The sequence below is a fragment of the Pongo abelii genome, chromosome 23 (genome assembly GCF_028885655.2).
Source record: "Pongo abelii isolate AG06213 chromosome 23, NHGRI_mPonAbe1-v2.0_pri, whole genome shotgun sequence".
Classification (NCBI taxonomy): domain Eukaryota; kingdom Metazoa; phylum Chordata; class Mammalia; order Primates; family Hominidae; genus Pongo; species Pongo abelii.
In genome coordinates, this window is record NC_085929.1 from 42568042 (window position 1) to 42584673 (window position 16632).

Sequence of the window (16632 nt, forward strand, 5' to 3'; positions counted from 1 at the left end):
TCCTCTGCACACCCCTGCGAAGTCCCTACACACTGCTCCATTTCCAAATATCACTATCTTCAGCCAATCTGAAGGCAACCAGCAGATAATAGGCCCCAGGAGTAAATGAGGGAAAGGGACGGGGGTCTCACCATTAACTATGATTGACAGAAATGATAAATGAATACATACAGACATATACACACACACACACACACACACCAAGTAGAACCTGCTCACCAGCACCTACATCCAGTCTTCCCTCCTTACCATCCATTATTAGCTCAACTCACCTGAAGTCTCCCACATTCCTGTCTTTTTTGCCATGGCCCTGAGCTTTTACTTCTCACAATCCCTCTGCCTGACAGAGTTCTAATGGAAAATAAAAGCAGGCAAACAAAACAAAAGAATTCAAAAATAAACACCAAGAGGGTCACTATACCTAAATCAACAGAAGCAACAGGGTAAACTCTGCAAAGGAGACCAAGAAGCATACAACAAACACGCTAGGCTTAAGTACAGCTCCGTCCCTAACACAGGAAGTCAAGCAGAGGCTTGAAAAGCAGGGAGCAGAGCACAGGAAGTCTTTTAGCACTGCAGAGATTTCCAAGGGTGGTGTAATGGAGACAGCACAGGAATAGGAATTAGAAGACCAGGCTTCTAGTTCTAGTTTTACTATTAGCTAACTGGGTGGCCTTACCGAAGTCACCATCTTCTCTGGACTTCTGATTCCCCATCTATAAAATAAGGTGGTTAAAACAAGCTGGGACTTGAATCCCCTCCAAAAAAAAAAACAAAGATGAAAACTATCGACTCTCCTCCACCAAAAAGTGCACATCACCTATTATGAGTAAGAATCTTCCAAGTCTTTCCAGGTTAAGAACCCCTGGAAAAAATATGTCTAGTCCTCCTAGCATCCCTCTAACATCCTATGACTCTGAGAGAACTAGGCACATGTCTGCACAATTGTTGGTAGGTGAGACTCATCATGTCACGGCAGTATTTTCTGGGCAAAGACCAAATCGTAAAACCTACAAAGGTTTCAAGGTCTTCTTCAAAACTATGAAGTCAGCCGACATCATCAATACCTTTCCCATTCCCTACCCAAATTAACCACCTTTATCTTTCAATCCAGAATTGAGAATCCAGTCTTCTAATAGCCCTATAAAATGTTTTTTTTATAGCCCAGGACATTAAAGAGCTATTTTGTGTCCTGGTGATGTAGAATGCAATTGGCAAAGAACAGGAGGGACATGTCTAGTGTCTCCCTTCAGACTCATTAGTATGCTCCACAAAGTTAATGAGACTGAGCACCACCGTGTCCCCACAACATTACCAAACTCCTTGTACTTCTCACACTCTCTGTGTGATTTAACCCACAATCTCAGCCACATCCCCTCGGGGCTCTCTCGAGTTTTCTTGCTTTTCACTCCTCTCATTGAAATGCTACTTCTCTTCCCCATCCCAGCGTGTGCCCAGGGCTGCCAAAAGGTACTCCCTCTTCTCGGGAGGTTTCCCACCAGATCCCCTTTTCCTCGACTCAGTCCAGAGAACCCAGGATTTCCCGGCTTCCACTCCACCCCAAGGCACTAAGGAAGGATTTGAAGAAATGGAATCCATCTCAACCATGTTCGATTTCCCCCCAAAACCTATCCACTCGTCGTGCCTCCTGGCCCCTCAGGAATCAGGACCCTCTCGGGCACACCAGGTTCAGTCCTGCAACCTTCGTTCCTAGCCCCAGCTCGCCCCACCTTCCAACCAGGCCCCGACTGGCCCCTCATCCCACCTCCAACCCAGGACCCTCGGAGGCCCTCCCTCTCTCCAAGTCGGGGAGCCCGGGGTCGGCCCTCACGCCCACCCCTCGCAATAACTGGGCGCCCCGTCCCGCGCGGTCACCTGCATCCCGCCGCCACCGTCGGCCGCCGCCTCCTCAGTGCGCGGCCGCTTGCTCAGGCCGGGATCGGCTCCGTCTCCTCCCGCTCCGGGCACCGGCAGCTCCAGCTCCGACTCCCGCTTCATGCCCCGGGCGGCGGCGCCGGGCCCGAGCTGAGGCGGCTGCTGCGGCTGGGCGCCCTCCGCCATCCGCCCGCGCCCCCCTCGCCTCCGGGAGCCGGGCGACCCGCGACAGGCCACCTCCCCCTGGGCCTCGGCCCCGACTGTCGCGACAGGCGGGCGCGCGCCTGCCCCCGCCCCCCGCGTGCGTGCGTGCGTGCGCGCGCGCGGACTCCTCGCCCCTCCGCGGCTCGCGCCCGCCGCTCCTTGCCTGGCCGCTCGCTCCCCGCCCGCCCGTCGGATTGTCGGCGCGGGGCCACTGGCGGGTCGTGATGAGCACTCGCTCGCGCCCCCGCACGCACACGCGACACCCGGCCCGGCCCGCCGCGCCGCCCCGCCTCTCGCACTCCCGGAGCTCGCTCGCCGGCCGCGCTGGCTCACACTCTCCCTCACAACACGCCGGCCGAGGGAGGAAGGGGGCGGTCCGGGTTCCCGAGGCGTGGGGAGGGCTGTTTATTTTGGGGGGAGGAGGGGCGCGAGGCAGGAACGAGCTGACTGGCCGGGATCTTCCGACCCGCCACTGTGGCAGCACCGGGAAGGCGGGGAGAGAGAAAGAGGGAGGGAGGGACCGGGATGTAGGACTCCAGCCCGCGCGGGAGGCTACGGCAAGGGGGGCGGTGGCGGCCCGCGGAGGGGGCGGGGCTAGGCCCCCTCGGCAATCTCCGTAGTCTCCTCGCTGTCTGCCCGAGAGAGGCCGGGAAGCGATCGGGGAAGCTCGGGAATCTCCGGCACGTGCCCGGGATTGTCCTGGAGGCTCAGCGCGGCTGGAGTGCGGGCCAGGGCAGAGGGGGCGGGGTCTGTCTCCTTTCTGGGCGGGGCCGTAGCCTGGAGTAGGCAGGGCTTGAGAGACCCGAGGGCCAGGGAGTGGCTCCTGCTTGCGGGAGTAGTTGTACAGAGTTAAGCCCTGAGTTTACCCGCCTGAGCGCCTTGGTTCCCGGAGAGGGAATGGGCACTCTGTGAGAGGCAGGCTGTTGCCTGCTTCCCCTCCCGCAGAAGAAAAAAGGTCTCGAGTTGGAAGGTCGAGGAATGAAGCCACCCCAGTTCTGAGAGCTTTTACTCTAACATAACTCACATTCCTAATGAAGTTAGTAGTGATACCCCATGTTTGTAAGAGCTTCAGGGTTTGCACAATGCATCCACAGACCCGTTTCAAACTGGTGATATAAGTAGATACCATGATCTCCATTTCATTGATGATGAAACTGAACCTTAGTTAAATCCTGCAGCAAAAAAGTGGCAGATCCGGAATTCAGAACACGAGAGCATATTCTCTTTCTCTATACCTTGCTGCCTGAGGAGCACTTTATGACTTATCAACTTCGTGGAGATAGAGATATCTGTGCAATAGATTCTCTCCCCTACCAGACTGTGAGGACAAGGACTGCAGTGACTTTCTCTGAGTTCCATATCGTGCCCTGTACGTTATAGAAATAAAAGGATATTGCGTGAATGATCTGGATTCTAATCTTGGCTTTGCTAACTAGCTTAAACAGATTACTTCATCTCTTTGGACCTCAGCTCCATCATTTGTAAAATGAGATGGTTTGGATCAGTGGCTTTCAACCAAGGAGAAATTTTGCCGTTCCACCACCTCCACTCCAACATTTGTCAGTGACTGAAGGCATTTTTTTTTTTTTTTTGAAACGGAGTCTCGCTCTGTCGCTCAGGCTTAAGTGCAGTGGCGCTATCTCGGCTCACTGCAACCTCTGCCTCCTGGGTTCAAGCAATTCTCCTGCCTCAGCCTCCCCAGTAGCTGGGACTACAGGTGTGCGCCACCACGCCCAACCAATTTTTGTATTTTTAGTAGAGATGGGGTTTCACCATGTTGGCCAGGCTGGTCTCGAACTCCTGACTTCAGGTAATCCGCCTGCCTCGGCCTCCCAAAGTGCTGAGATTACAGGAGTGAGCCGCCGCGCCGTGCCGACTGAAGGCGTTTTTGATTGTTACAGCTGGGAGGTGCTGCTGGCATCTAGTGTGTAGAAGCCAGGAATGTTGCTTGACATCCTATCATGCACAGGACGGTCCCCCCAGGAGAGTTATCCAGCCCCAAATGTCAATAGTGCGGAGGTTGAGAAACACTGGGTTAGATGATTTCCAAGGTCATTTCCAACCAGTGTGTGATTTGGCCTTTGAACTTGGGTTTAACCTGGTTGGGGCTGGAACAGTACAACAGTAAAGATCCCTGCTTTAGAGTCAGACCAACCCAGATGAGAACCCAGGCTTTCCCACCTCCTGCCCACGTAATCTGGGACCAGTGGTGACTAAGAATTTCCATATAAAAGGTGTTTGGGGATTGCAGACTGGTTGGAAGGGAAGTCTGGAGGACTTGCCTTGAAGGTGAGTTGTTGTATTGAGCATATTGTTTGTATTACTTAGGCTGTGTTATAAATCAGTAAAAATAGTAGAGTTTTAGCTCTGCCACCTGCAAGTCATGATGCCTTGTGACAGCTACTTATCCCCTCTGTGTCTCAGTTTCTTCATCTGCAAATTAGGATAACAATAATACCTTCCTGAAAAGATTATTGTAAGAATTTAATGTTATCACATTTAGAACTTTGAACAGAAAGATTTAGGATAAGCACTCCATAAGTGTTATAGCAAACACTTATAGCTAACTAATAATAGCTTCTTATTAGTACCATTATCATTTTATTCACTTTTTTTTTTCAGATGGTGTCTCGCTCTGTCACCCAGACCAGAGTGCAGTGGCGTGATCTCGGCTCACTGCAACCTCCACCTCCTGGGTTCAAGCAATTCTTGTGCCTCAACTTCCCAAATAGCTGTGATTACAGGCGCCCGCAACCACACCTGGCTAATTTTTTGTATTTTTAGTAGAGACAGGGTTTCACCATGTTGGCCAGGCTGGTCTCGAACTCCTGACCTCAAGTGATTCGCCCCCTTTGGCCTCCCAAAGTACTGGGATTACAAGCATGAGCCACCAGGCCTGACCTTTAGTCACATTTTAAATGAGAGTGAAAAAAATTCATTGTCAAGATCAAAGAATATCATTATCATTATTATTGGGTTTTTTAAATTATGTAAGGTGACTTGAGTGGGGCTGCTAGAGATTCACATGGGGCAAACAAAGCACCCCAGTAACACCTTGGTGCAACCACTATGCTGGGCAAATTACTTTGTTTCACTAAGCCTTCCATTCCTCATTTGTAGGATAACAATAATAGTCACAGTGTTGTTCTAAGGATTAAGTGGGACAAAAGTAAACACCTAACACAGTGCCTAACGTATAGTAACTGCTTAATAGGTGGTAATTATTCATCAACTAATTTGGTTAGTGATATAGTAAGCTTAACCAGGGGCCTTGGAAAGAGAAGGCTTAAACATTTTCTTCTTCTTTTTCTTTTTTTTTGAGACAGGATCTCACTGTCTCCCAGGCTGGAGTACAGTGGCCCAATCTCAGCTCACTGCATCCTCCGCCTCCCAGATTCAAGCGATTCTCCTGCCTCAGCCTGCCAAGTAGCTGGGATTACAATCATGCACCACCACGCCCAGCTAATTTTGTGTATTTTTAGCAGAGACAGGGTTTCACCATGTCGGCCAGGCTGGTCTCAAACTCTTGGCCTCAACTGATCCTCCCACCTCAGCCTCCCAAAATGCTGGAATTACAGGCGTGAGCCACCACGCCCAGCCCTGACACATCTCTTAGTATTATTATTTGGACCACCAAGGTGGAAGTCCAAGTGCCTGCAAGCTTGTTCTTGTGCTGAATTAGCCCCAACCTAAGTCAGCGGTTTCTACTTGGCAGTACCCCACAACCTGATCCTGTTCAACCAAGCAGTATGGCTTTGAAGGATAACCAGGATATTTCCTGGTGGCCTATGAAACAACAGTGGGTTTTTTCTTTTTTTTTTTTTCTTTAACCTAGGGACATCAGCAGTTGGTTTTCTGAAATTTTTACTTATTGAACTGGTAGCATAAGAATTCTCGCTTCCCAACTGGGCACGGTGGCTCACACCTGTAATCCCAGCAATTTAGGAGGCCGAGGCAGGCAGATCACTTGAGGTCAGGAGTTCAAGACCAGACTGGGCAAAATGGTGAAACCCCCTTTCTACTAAAAATACAAAAAAATTAGCCAGGTGTGGTGACAGATGCCTATAATCCCAGCTACTCAAGAGGCTGAGCCAGTAGAATTGCTTGAATCTGGAAGGCAGAGGTTGCAGTGAGCCAATATCGTGCCACTGCATTCCAGCCTGGGCTACAGAGTGAGACTCTCTCTCCAAAAAAAAAGAACTCTCTTTTCACTGCTTGCCTTGCCAAACTACTGAAATCTTAATGATGTTGGATCTTACTGGGGTGTCCCGTGACCCAGCAAGAAATGAGATTTGAGATCGGGGCTGCCTGTGACTCAAATTTTTGTTATTCAAGTAGCGCTCAAGTCCCTAAGAAATAGAGCAATGCAGTATAGAAATGTCTGAATGACCAGGCAGAACAAAGAGAAATTGAACCCTGCCCTGGAAACAAGCATTATGTATTTAAGGAGAGAGAAGAGAATTAAACGCCTACAAATTGTAGAAGAGGCAAAATGCACCCATGGCAGCACAAAGACCAGATCATTTCTTTTTTCTTTTCTTTTTTTTTTTTTGAGACAGAGTCTTGCTCTGTCGCCCAGGCTGGAGTGCAGTGGTGCAGTGGTGCAATCTTGGCTCACTGCAAGCTCTGCCTCCTGGGTTTACGCCATTCTCCTGCCTCAGCCTCCCGAGTACCTGGGACTACAGGTGCCTACCACCACGCCCAGCTAATTTTTTGTATTTTTAGTAGAGACAGGGTTTCACCATGTTAGCCAGGATGGTCTCGATCTCCTGACCTCGTGATCCGCCCGCCTCGGCCTCCCCAAATGCTGGGATTAAGGCGTAAGCCACCGTGCCCGGCCGATCGTTTCTTTTATATACATCTGCAGCCATTTGTTTAGAAGCAGGTAGTTAGGAAACATTACAGAGGAAGAGGACATTAAATATTTTCGGCCACTGGCTCATGCCTGTAATCCCAGCACTTTGGGAGGCCGAGGCAGGCAGATCACCTGAGGTCAGGAGTTCGAGACCAGCCTGGCCAACGTGGCAAAACCCCGTCTACTAAAAAATACAAAAATTAGCTGGGTGTGGTGCCATGCACCTGTAATCCCAGTTACTCAGGAGGCTGAGGCAGCAGAATAGCTTGAACTCAGGAGGGCAGAGGTTGCAGTGAGCCGAGATTGTGCCACTGTACTCCAGACTGGGTGACAGAGTGAGACTCTGTCTAAAAAAAATATATTTTCCTAGAAAGAATTTTTAGCTGCAGAAACTACTGCAGTTCTAACATTTATTCACTTATTCATTCAACAAATTATGGGCAAGTATCTGGAATACCAAGACGACAAAAAAAAATTATCCTTAGTCCCAAAGAGCTCACAATCTAGGGAGGAAGAGATGAACAAATCCAAAGACAATTGCAATGCGTTATGATAAGGGAGTCATCTCTCATAGTGGTCAAGAACATAGACCCATGTCAAACTGACATGGGTCTGAGTCTGACTTTGCCATATATCTTACCTTGGACAAGACCTTAGCATCTCTGAGGCCTGGTTTCTTAATTTATGTGATAGGCACTGGTAGTTAACAACCCAATATCCATTCTCCTCTTACTCCATCCTAGCAGAACCCCAATTTTGTTCAGGACAGAAATCTGCTTAGCAATAAAAAAAAAAAAAAAAAAAAAAAAGAATTCCCTGGTTCCCTGAAAGCTAAGGGTTGCCATGTAACACCATCCTAGCCAGTGAGATGTGGGTGGAAGATAGCATTCCTTCCTAGTTAATAAGACAAAACCGCTGGGCATGGTGGCTCACCCCTATAATCCCAGCACTTTGGGAGGCTGAGGCGGGTGGATTACCCGAAGTCAGGAGTTCGAGACCAGCCAGACCATGGTGAAACCCTGTCTCTACTAAATACAAGAAATGCTCCAGGCGTGGTGCTGTGTGCCTGTAATTCCAGCTACTTGGGAGGCTGAGGCAGGAAAATCGCTTGAACCCAGGAGACAAAGGTTGCAGTGAGCTGAGATTGCGCCACTGCATTCCAGCCTGGGCAACAAGAGGGAAACTCTTGTCTCAAAAAAAAAAAAAAAAAAGACAAAACCACAAGAAGAAAAGGCTCTTTGCCCTTCGTCCTTTGCCCTTTGCCCTTCACCCTTTCTCCTGCCTGGAACACAGACCGGAAAAATAGCAGACATCTTGTCTTCAAAATAGCAAAAGCCACATGCTAAGAATACTACTGCAGGGAAGGCGTGGTGGCTCATGCTTGTAATCCCAGCACTTTGGGAGGCCAAGGCGGGCAGATCACTTGAGGTCAGGAGTTCGAGACCAGCCTGGTCAACATGGCGAAACCCCATCTCTACTAAAAATACAAAAATTAGCCAGGCGTGTTGGTGCCACATGGTCCCAGCTACTTGGGAAGCTGAGGCATGAGGATCGCTTGAACCCAGGAGGCAGAGGTTGCAGTAAGCCGACATCACACCACTGCACTCCAGCCTGGGTGACAGAGCAAGACTCTCTCTCAAAAAAAAAAAAAAAAAAGAAGAATAGTATTGTAGGTCCACCATACCAGCCCGAGCCTGTCTATGCTAATTTATTGTTATTTGAGAAAAATAAGTTCCCATTTGGTTAAGCCACTGCGGACAGGTTTCAACATGTGGCCAAACTCAACTCCTAACTGATATAATCTATAAACCAAACACAATAATAGTACCTCTCCTGACATTCTTTTGACCACAAAATAATGCATGTAAAACACTTAGCATGACACCTGGTTCACAAACACACTCAATAAATGTTAATTTAGACCCTTTTACTACGCTATTACATCTACTATCTTTATTAATATGATTATTATATGTGCCAAAAGCAATAGGGGTATTACAGAAAGATGTAACTCCCTCTGCCTGGGGGAGACAGAACAAGTTTCACCCAGAGTGTTACATTTGACCTGGGTCTTTCAAAATGAGGAGGAATTTCCCAGGGAATGGTTTCTGATGAAAGGTAGTAAATTCTTGTGTGCCCTTTGCATGGGCTTAGAAGAGTTTGGCACTGCCCACTGGGTTGCTACCAGGAGAAAACTCAGCACAGGGCTTGGAGTCAAAGGGCCAGGACTGGAGTCAGCTGTGGTCTTCAATAGAACAAAGACTGGGAGAGTTAAGTGGGCTGTCCATCTGTGAAAAGCGAGCCAGAGTACCTAGCCACAGGGCTATTGTGAGGTCTTTAGGAGATAAGAGATCTTAGGAAAGATCTATTCAACTGCCAGTTGCAGCTAACCCAGTAGTCTGGTTACCTACAAGCTGGTGGTGTAAAAATCTCTTTGCATTCTTTGAGAACATGAGCACTTTCTTAATTCCTGTTTTTTGTTACTGTGTTCCTAGCACCTAGCACTGAGCTTGACATAAAACATGGCTATTCCAAGACTCCTGAAGATATTAAAAAACACAATTGCAGGCCTAAGATTTTCCCTAGAAAAACAGATAAAGACCCAGAGCAGATAATCTTAAAATACTGTCTTAACTAGGCAGTCCTCTGAATAAAGACAGGGTCTAAGTCCTTCCCCAAAATTGATCACCTCTCTAATCAGAGCGAAGAGAGGAGATATAAATAGAAGAGACCATTTTCTACTCCAAAGCTTTCTTTTCAAAAAAAAAAAAAAAAAATGCAGAGAATACCCTTGATAATTCATGGGCCAGAGGAAGTGGAAGCAGCTCCTGCCATGTGCCTGGCTGATCCGGGAGAAGATACAGAGTCTAATGAGAAACTGAATTCAGCAAAAAAGGAACGTGTGATGTTTAAGCCTCATTAGGACTGTAGAACCAGCGTTCTGACAAAAAAAAATACCCGCTATTGACTTTGACCTCACTTCCCTACCTCCCTCTGTTCGTGGGATTATTGAACCAGGGTTTTTCCTATAGGCCAGAACCTTGCCAGCCCTTTTGCCCTTCACATAATGTGTTTGTCTGGTTTCTATTTCTGTAGTTTGATGAAGGATGATAGCAGGGTATTGAATTGTTGTTTTTCATTTAGTGCAGTCACCGCCCTCACCCTGCCCGCCACCCCCCAGCCCTGCTCTCAAGTCATTTTCATTGTCTGTTTTTTGCCTTGAGGTTTTTATTGCTTCTTCACAGAGTGGAAGAAGGCTTTGTTTTATTTTGTTTTCCAGGCGCTGGTGTACATAACCTCATGGATCCATCCTTCCTGCAAAAATTATGGTGTTTCTAAATTGGCAACAATTTCCTTTCACTGGGGAAAGGCAGGGAAGGTTCAGATATTTGCTGAGATCCTAACAACTACCAGGTGCAAAACTAAGTGGGGTTTTTTTGGTTTTGTTTTTTGGATTTTTTTTTTTTCGTTTAATCCTCACAACTGGCCAGAGAAGCAGGTAGTATTACATCTTATTTTACCGATGAGAAAACTGAGACCCAGAGAGGTGAAACGACCAGCTCAAGGTCACACAAGATGGTTAGTGACAAAGAAACTCTTGTCCCCTCACTCTATGTCCACTGTCTTCCAGTGCTTCACCCTGTGCCTTTCAGAACTTTTTAGGGTGTTTTACTTTGGGCAGATACAAATCTCATAGGGAAGAGGGGACAAAAAAGTCTAACATTTTTTTCTCTGAACCAGAAGTTAACCTTCTTCTTCCTGCTTTCCAATGGGAGCATAAGCTTCTGGATTTTTGTTTTGTTGAGGCATGGGGTCTTCATTGTCTACCTTGTCCCTGCTGGCACCTGCTCAGGTATCTTCCTCTGGGTCCCTGTCCTGCTGTCAGTATCAATCCGCACTGGGCTCCACCCAGCTGTCCTATCTGATCCTTGTTGTTGAGCCACTGAGATTGCCTCTGTCAAGGACATGGGGAAACCCTGGCTTTTCCTACTGTTCTGGGGGCCTTGGGAATCTCCAAGAGGCTGTCTCCAGCCCCTGCAATGTAGACACAGAGGAGGCATCCTTACTCCTTGCACATTGCGCTGGGAGGGGAAACACTGCAAAAGCCACCGCCTCCAGGGCCTGTAATGAGAAGCCAGGCTCAGGTCTTTGCTCCTTCCAGATGCCACAGCGACCCCCAGGCTCTGTTTCTCCCTCTTTCCTCCCTGAGGCTCCATCTGTAAAGAGGCAAGCGAGGAGGATCCTCCAGAGACCCATACAAGGCTCTGGTTCGCCTCCCCTCTCTCCTCAGCCCCTGCTGCCTTTGCCTCTCCCGGGTGGGGCTGCCAAAACTACCCTGGCTGATTCTGCTTCGTTTGAACCTCTGGATTTTGTAGGACATAGACTTCATGTCCAGAATCATGTAGGGTTCAAACTTTTGGAGTACAAAAGATGAGGCTTTTGAAACACAGAGACTTTTCTCTCCAGCCACACATTTCAAAACATATTTTGAAATCCAAAAGCTGAGTTCAGACTCTTCCTTCTCTTTGCATTTCCACTATAATAGCTTTATTCCTGAGGGTCAGAACAGCAGAAGATACCTGGGAGAGTGAGGGAGGAAGAACATATGTTAATATTTTTCAGCAATGACAATGTCCGCACTACGTCCTTCTCCTGTGAATGCAGGGAGATAGTTCCCAGCCTCCCCTGGAGTCAGGATGGGGATATATGATAACATTCTGGCCAGGGGAAGATGGGTAAAAGTGACAGGGGCCACTTCCAAGCTTGGCCCCAAAAACATCCCTGCCAATCCTCTAGCCCTCTCTTTTCCTTCCACAGCAGCTGCAGAGACCATGGGCTGAAGACAGAAGCATCACAAGAGGAAAGGAGCCTGGATCCCTGAGTCATCAACTGGAGGAGAACTGTATAAGAAGCTGCCCCAGGCCGGGCACGGTGGCTCACGTGTAATCCCAGCACTTTGGGAAGCCGAGGCAGGCAGATCACCTGAGGTCAGGAGTTCAAGACCAGCCTGGCAAACATGGCGAAACCCTGTCTCTACTAAAAATAGAAAAATTAGCTGGGTGTGGTGGGCACTCGTAATCCCAGCTACTTGGGAGGCTGAGGCAGGAGAATTACTTGAACCTGGGAGGCGGAGATTGCAGTGAGCCGAGATCAAGCCACTGCACTCCAGCCTGGGTGACAGAGCAAGACTCTGTCAAAAAAAAAAAAAAAAAAAAAACAAAGCCGCCCCAGCTGCATCAGACTGTGATATGAGAGAGAAATAAGCCTTAATTTTGTTAAGCCACTGAGGTTTCGTTTTTGCTTGTTGTTGTTGTTGTTTTTATAGCAGCTTATGTTCTTTATGCTGACTAATATAATATCTAAATATTGTTCTGCCTCATAATCAATATATAAAAAAAGTCAGAGATGAGGAATCAAAAGCTTGACTGCTTTGATTAAAATCTATGAAATTGAAGGTGCATAACATGTATGCCAATTTTAAGATAATATTAAATATTATCTTTGGGCCAGGTACAGTGTCTCATGCCTGTAATCCCAGCACTTTGGGAGGCCAAGGCGGGAGGATCACTTGAGGCCAGGAGTTAAAGATCGGCCTGGGCAAACATAGTGAGACCTCCATCTCTACAAAAATAAAAATAATTAGCCAGGTGTGGTGATGAACACCTGTGGTCCCAGCTACTCAAGAGGCTAAGGTGGGAGGATTGCATGAGCCCAGGAGGTTGATGTTGAGGCTACAGTGAGCCGTATTCAGGCCATGGCACTCCAGTCTGGGCAACAGAGCAAGACATCATCTCCAAAATAAATAAATAAATAAATAAATAATTATATTTGGACAACAGTCAAAGCTTGATATTGAAGGAGAGTGATGGGAAAGAAAACAAGAATGACACCTCAATTCCTTTCTTTCAATCAGCTTGGAATAATACTTGGCATAGTGCAACACTCAATAAGCAATAATTGAATGAATGAAAAACCTGTTAACCAACACACTCTCATAAAACTCAAGCCATTAGCTATTTTAGGTCTTATGGGGAAGAGCAAAGGAGGTAGAGAGAAAAGTAGGAAATATAGAATGGCAAGGCAGAAATCATTTTCCAGAAGGCATGCCCCTTTGCCCATTCCCACTTTTGTCACTTAAAATGGTGCTTATCAGTTACTGATATTCTGTAGCCTGCTTGAATTTCTGTAGCAAATTTCTGTAGCCAGCTTGAATTTTTCCACAGAAAATGGATTTTTATTTTCTATTGCATTGTCAGGCTGCAAATTTTCCAAACTTTTATGTTATGCTTCCTCTTGAAAGCTTTGCCACTTAGAAATTTATTCCACCAGATACCCTAACTCATCTCTCTCAAGTTCAAAGATTCACAGATCTCTAGGGCAGGGGCAAAATGCCACCAGTCTCTTTGCACAGCAAGAGTGACCTTTACTCCAGTTCCCAACAAGTTCCTCATCTCCATCTGAGACCACCTTAGCCTGGACTTTATTGTCCGTATCACTATCAGCATTTTGGTCAAAGCCATTCAACAAGTCTCTAGGAAGTTCCAAACCTTCCCACATCTTTCTGCCTTCTGAGCCCACCAAGTCTCTAGGACGTTCCAAATGTTCCCACACTTTCCTGTCTTATTCTGAGCCCTCCGAACTGTTCCAACTCTGCCTGTTACCCAATTCCAAAGTTGCTTCCACATTTTCAGGTTTATTTATAGCAGCACCCCACAGTCTAAGGTACCAATTTACTGTATTAGTTCGTTCTCACACTGCTATATAGAAATACCTGAGACTGGGTAATTTGTAGAGGAAACAGTTCTAATTGACTCACAGTTTAGCACGGCTGGGGAGACCTCAGGAAACTTACAGTCATGATGGAAAGGGAAGCAAACATGTTCTTCTTCACATGGCACCGTGAAGGAGAAGTGCAGAATGAAGGGGAAAAAAGCCCCTTATAAAACCATCAGATCACTGGGCGTGGTGGTTCATGCCTGTAATCTGAGTTTGCTGCCCTTGATGTTCAGTTGGAAGGGAGGCTAGACATGTTAATAAGTAAGGATGTGGCTGGTGTGCAATACTAAAAATACAAAAATTATCCAGGAATGATGGTGTGTGCCTGTAGTTCCAGCTACTCAGGAGGCTGAGACAGGAGAATTGCTTGAATCCAGGAGGCAGAGGTTGCAGTGAGCCAATATCATGCCGCTGCACTCCAGCCTGGGTGACAGAGCGAGACTGTCTCAAAAAAAAAAAAAAAAAAGAAAAAGAAAAAATTAGCCAGGTGCCGTGGCAGGTGCCTAAAATCCCAGCTACTCAGGAGGCTGAGGCGGGAGAATCACTTGACCCTGGGAGGCAGAGGTTGCAGTGAGCCAAGATCACAACACTGCACTCCAGCCTGGGCAACAGAGCGAGACTCCGTCTCAAAAAACACTCGTGAGATTCACCATCACAAGAACAGTATGGGGAAACTGCCCTCATGATTCAATTACCTCTTACCGGGTCCCTCCCACAACACTTGGGGATTATGGGAACTACAATTCAAGATGAGATTTGGGTGAGGACACAGCCAAACCATTTCAATTGCTAAGACTGGAATCATGCAGAAAGATTTTTGGGGTTTGAAGGAGCTCAATAAATAACACCTCTCTTCCCCATCAGGTCAGGAACCAATTTAGGACAGACACAGGAGACAGAGAGAGGAAATCAAAATGTTTGATTTATTACCAATAAACACTAGGTTTGAGTATGCAGCTGAACTGGGCGTGCAGCCTAGGTTGTGCTATGAATGGATGTGCTGTGTTGGAAGAATGTGCTATGAGCCTTGACTCTTGCATTAGATAGACTCAACGACCATTGGCATAGCTGGAAAACCACAAGCTACCTCTTCACAAAAAGCAAACCAGAAATCTCCTTCTTAGTGGTCAGGCAAATTTAAGGAAAAGGTCAGGAAGGAGTTGAGCCAAGCCATTTCCAGAAATCACTCCATCTGTCAGCTTTGGCTAAGATATGCAGCATGAACAAACAGCCCAAATGGTCAGTGACGTACAACCAGAAAGAACAAGAACAGGCCAGGCGCGGTGGCTCATGCCTGTAATCCAGCACTTTGGGAAGCCGAGGGGCGTGGATCACTTGGTCAGGAGTTTGAGACCAGCTTGGCCAACATGGTGTAACCCCATCTCTACTAAAAATACCAAAAAATTAGCTGAGGCCGGGTGCAGTGGCTCATGCCTATAATCCCAGCACTTTGGGAGGCCAAGGCGGGTGGATCACCTGAGGCCAGGAGTGCAAGACCAGCCTGACCAACATGGTGAAACCACATCTTTACTAAAAATACAAAAATTAGTCTGTAATTCCAGCCACTCCAGAGGCTGAGGCAGGAGAATCAGTTGAACACAAAGGCAGAGGTTGCGGTGAGCCAAGATCACGCCATTGCACTCCAGCCTGCGCAACAAGAGCAAAACTCTGTCTTCAATAAATAAATAAATAAATTGGCTGGGTGTGGTGGTGTGCTTCTATAATCCCAGTTACTCAAGAGGCTGAGGTGGGAGAATAGCTTGGACTCAGGAGGTGGAGGTTGCAGTGAGCCAAGATCGCGCCATTGCACTCCAGCCTGGGCAACAGAGTGAGACTCTATCTCAAATAAAATAAAAAAGAACAAAGGTTCTTGTTCACCCACCCACTGTGGGTTGGCTGTATGTTGTCTTCACTCTGGGACCCAGGCTAATGGCCACTGCTGGGCTGGTCTGTGGCAGAGGGAAGAGAGGGAGACACTGTAGAAGATACAAGGGCCATACTGGTATTCCGCTCTCATTCTGTTGGCCAAAGCAAGTGACCTGGCCAAACCTGCCTTCAATGGGGCGGGGATATTTCATCCTCCAAAGGTAAGGGCAAGGAATATTTTCGAATAATAACCCACTCTACTACACCCCTTCTGGAGATAAGACAAAGACATGGGATTTCGTTTTCCCAATCTGTACCCAAAGGCCAAAGGAGAAGCAACAGATGCTGTTGCCACACACACACCCCCTTGGCCTACTGTGGATGTTCCCTGTGGGTTCTGCTGACAGTTCCCACACATCCCACATACATCATCTGCTTCCCAACTTCAACGCCTGCCAGGTTGCTGCCTCTGGCTGTAGGGCATGTTGGGCCCATGAGCAGGACAAGCCCAGAGTGCTGGAGAGCTAACCCTCCCCACCACCTGCCAGGAGCAGACCTTACCCAAGGAGGGGAAGAAGTCGTGTATACATTCCTCAGCTTCCTCACCTGTTGGTAAGACAATTTTTTTTTTTTTTTGAGATGGAGTCTTGCTCTGTTGCCCAGGCTGGAGTGCAGTGGTGTGATCTTGGCTCACAGCAACCTCCGCCTCCTGTGTTCAAGCGATTCTCCTGCCTCAGCCTCCCGAGTAGGTGGGACTATAGGCATGCGCCAGTGCCACCACACCTGGCTATTTTATTTTTTATTTTTAGAAGATACAGGGTTTTGCCACTTTTGTCAGGCTGGTCTTGAACTCCTGACCTCAGATGATCCTCCCGCCTCGGCCTCCCAAAGTGCTCACAGGTATGAGCCACTGCACCTGGCGGTAGGATAATTTTAAGAGACACAGTCTCTCAGAGGACACAGTGGGAGTGAGCGCTGTTTGTCCACAGTGGTAACTTGCCTATTAATGTCCATTTTCCTCTCTTTTTTTCCTCCTCTTATCTTCTTTCCCCACT

At 47.7% G+C, this 16632-nt stretch overlaps 1 protein-coding gene across 17 annotated transcripts in view; it reads right to left on the reverse strand.

Annotated features, from left to right (window-relative positions):
* RBFOX2 (RNA binding fox-1 homolog 2) overlaps positions 1-2571 on the reverse strand; it is a 291171-nt gene extending 288600 nt beyond the window's left edge. For 4 of the 17 annotated variants that reach the window (XM_054543734.2, XM_054543736.2, XM_054543729.2 and 1 more), the window contains exon 1: positions 1876-2163. In XM_054543734.2, coding sequence (XP_054399709.1) covers positions 1876-2061 — 186 coding nt within the window. In that variant the 5' untranslated portion in view covers positions 2062-2163. Of the gene's footprint in view, positions 1-1875 lie in introns of all 17 variants that reach the window. The other 13 variants (XM_054543727.2, XM_054543725.2, XM_054543726.2 and 10 more) reach the window with 7 other exon arrangements.
* Positions 2572-16632: the final 14061 nt, after the last annotated feature.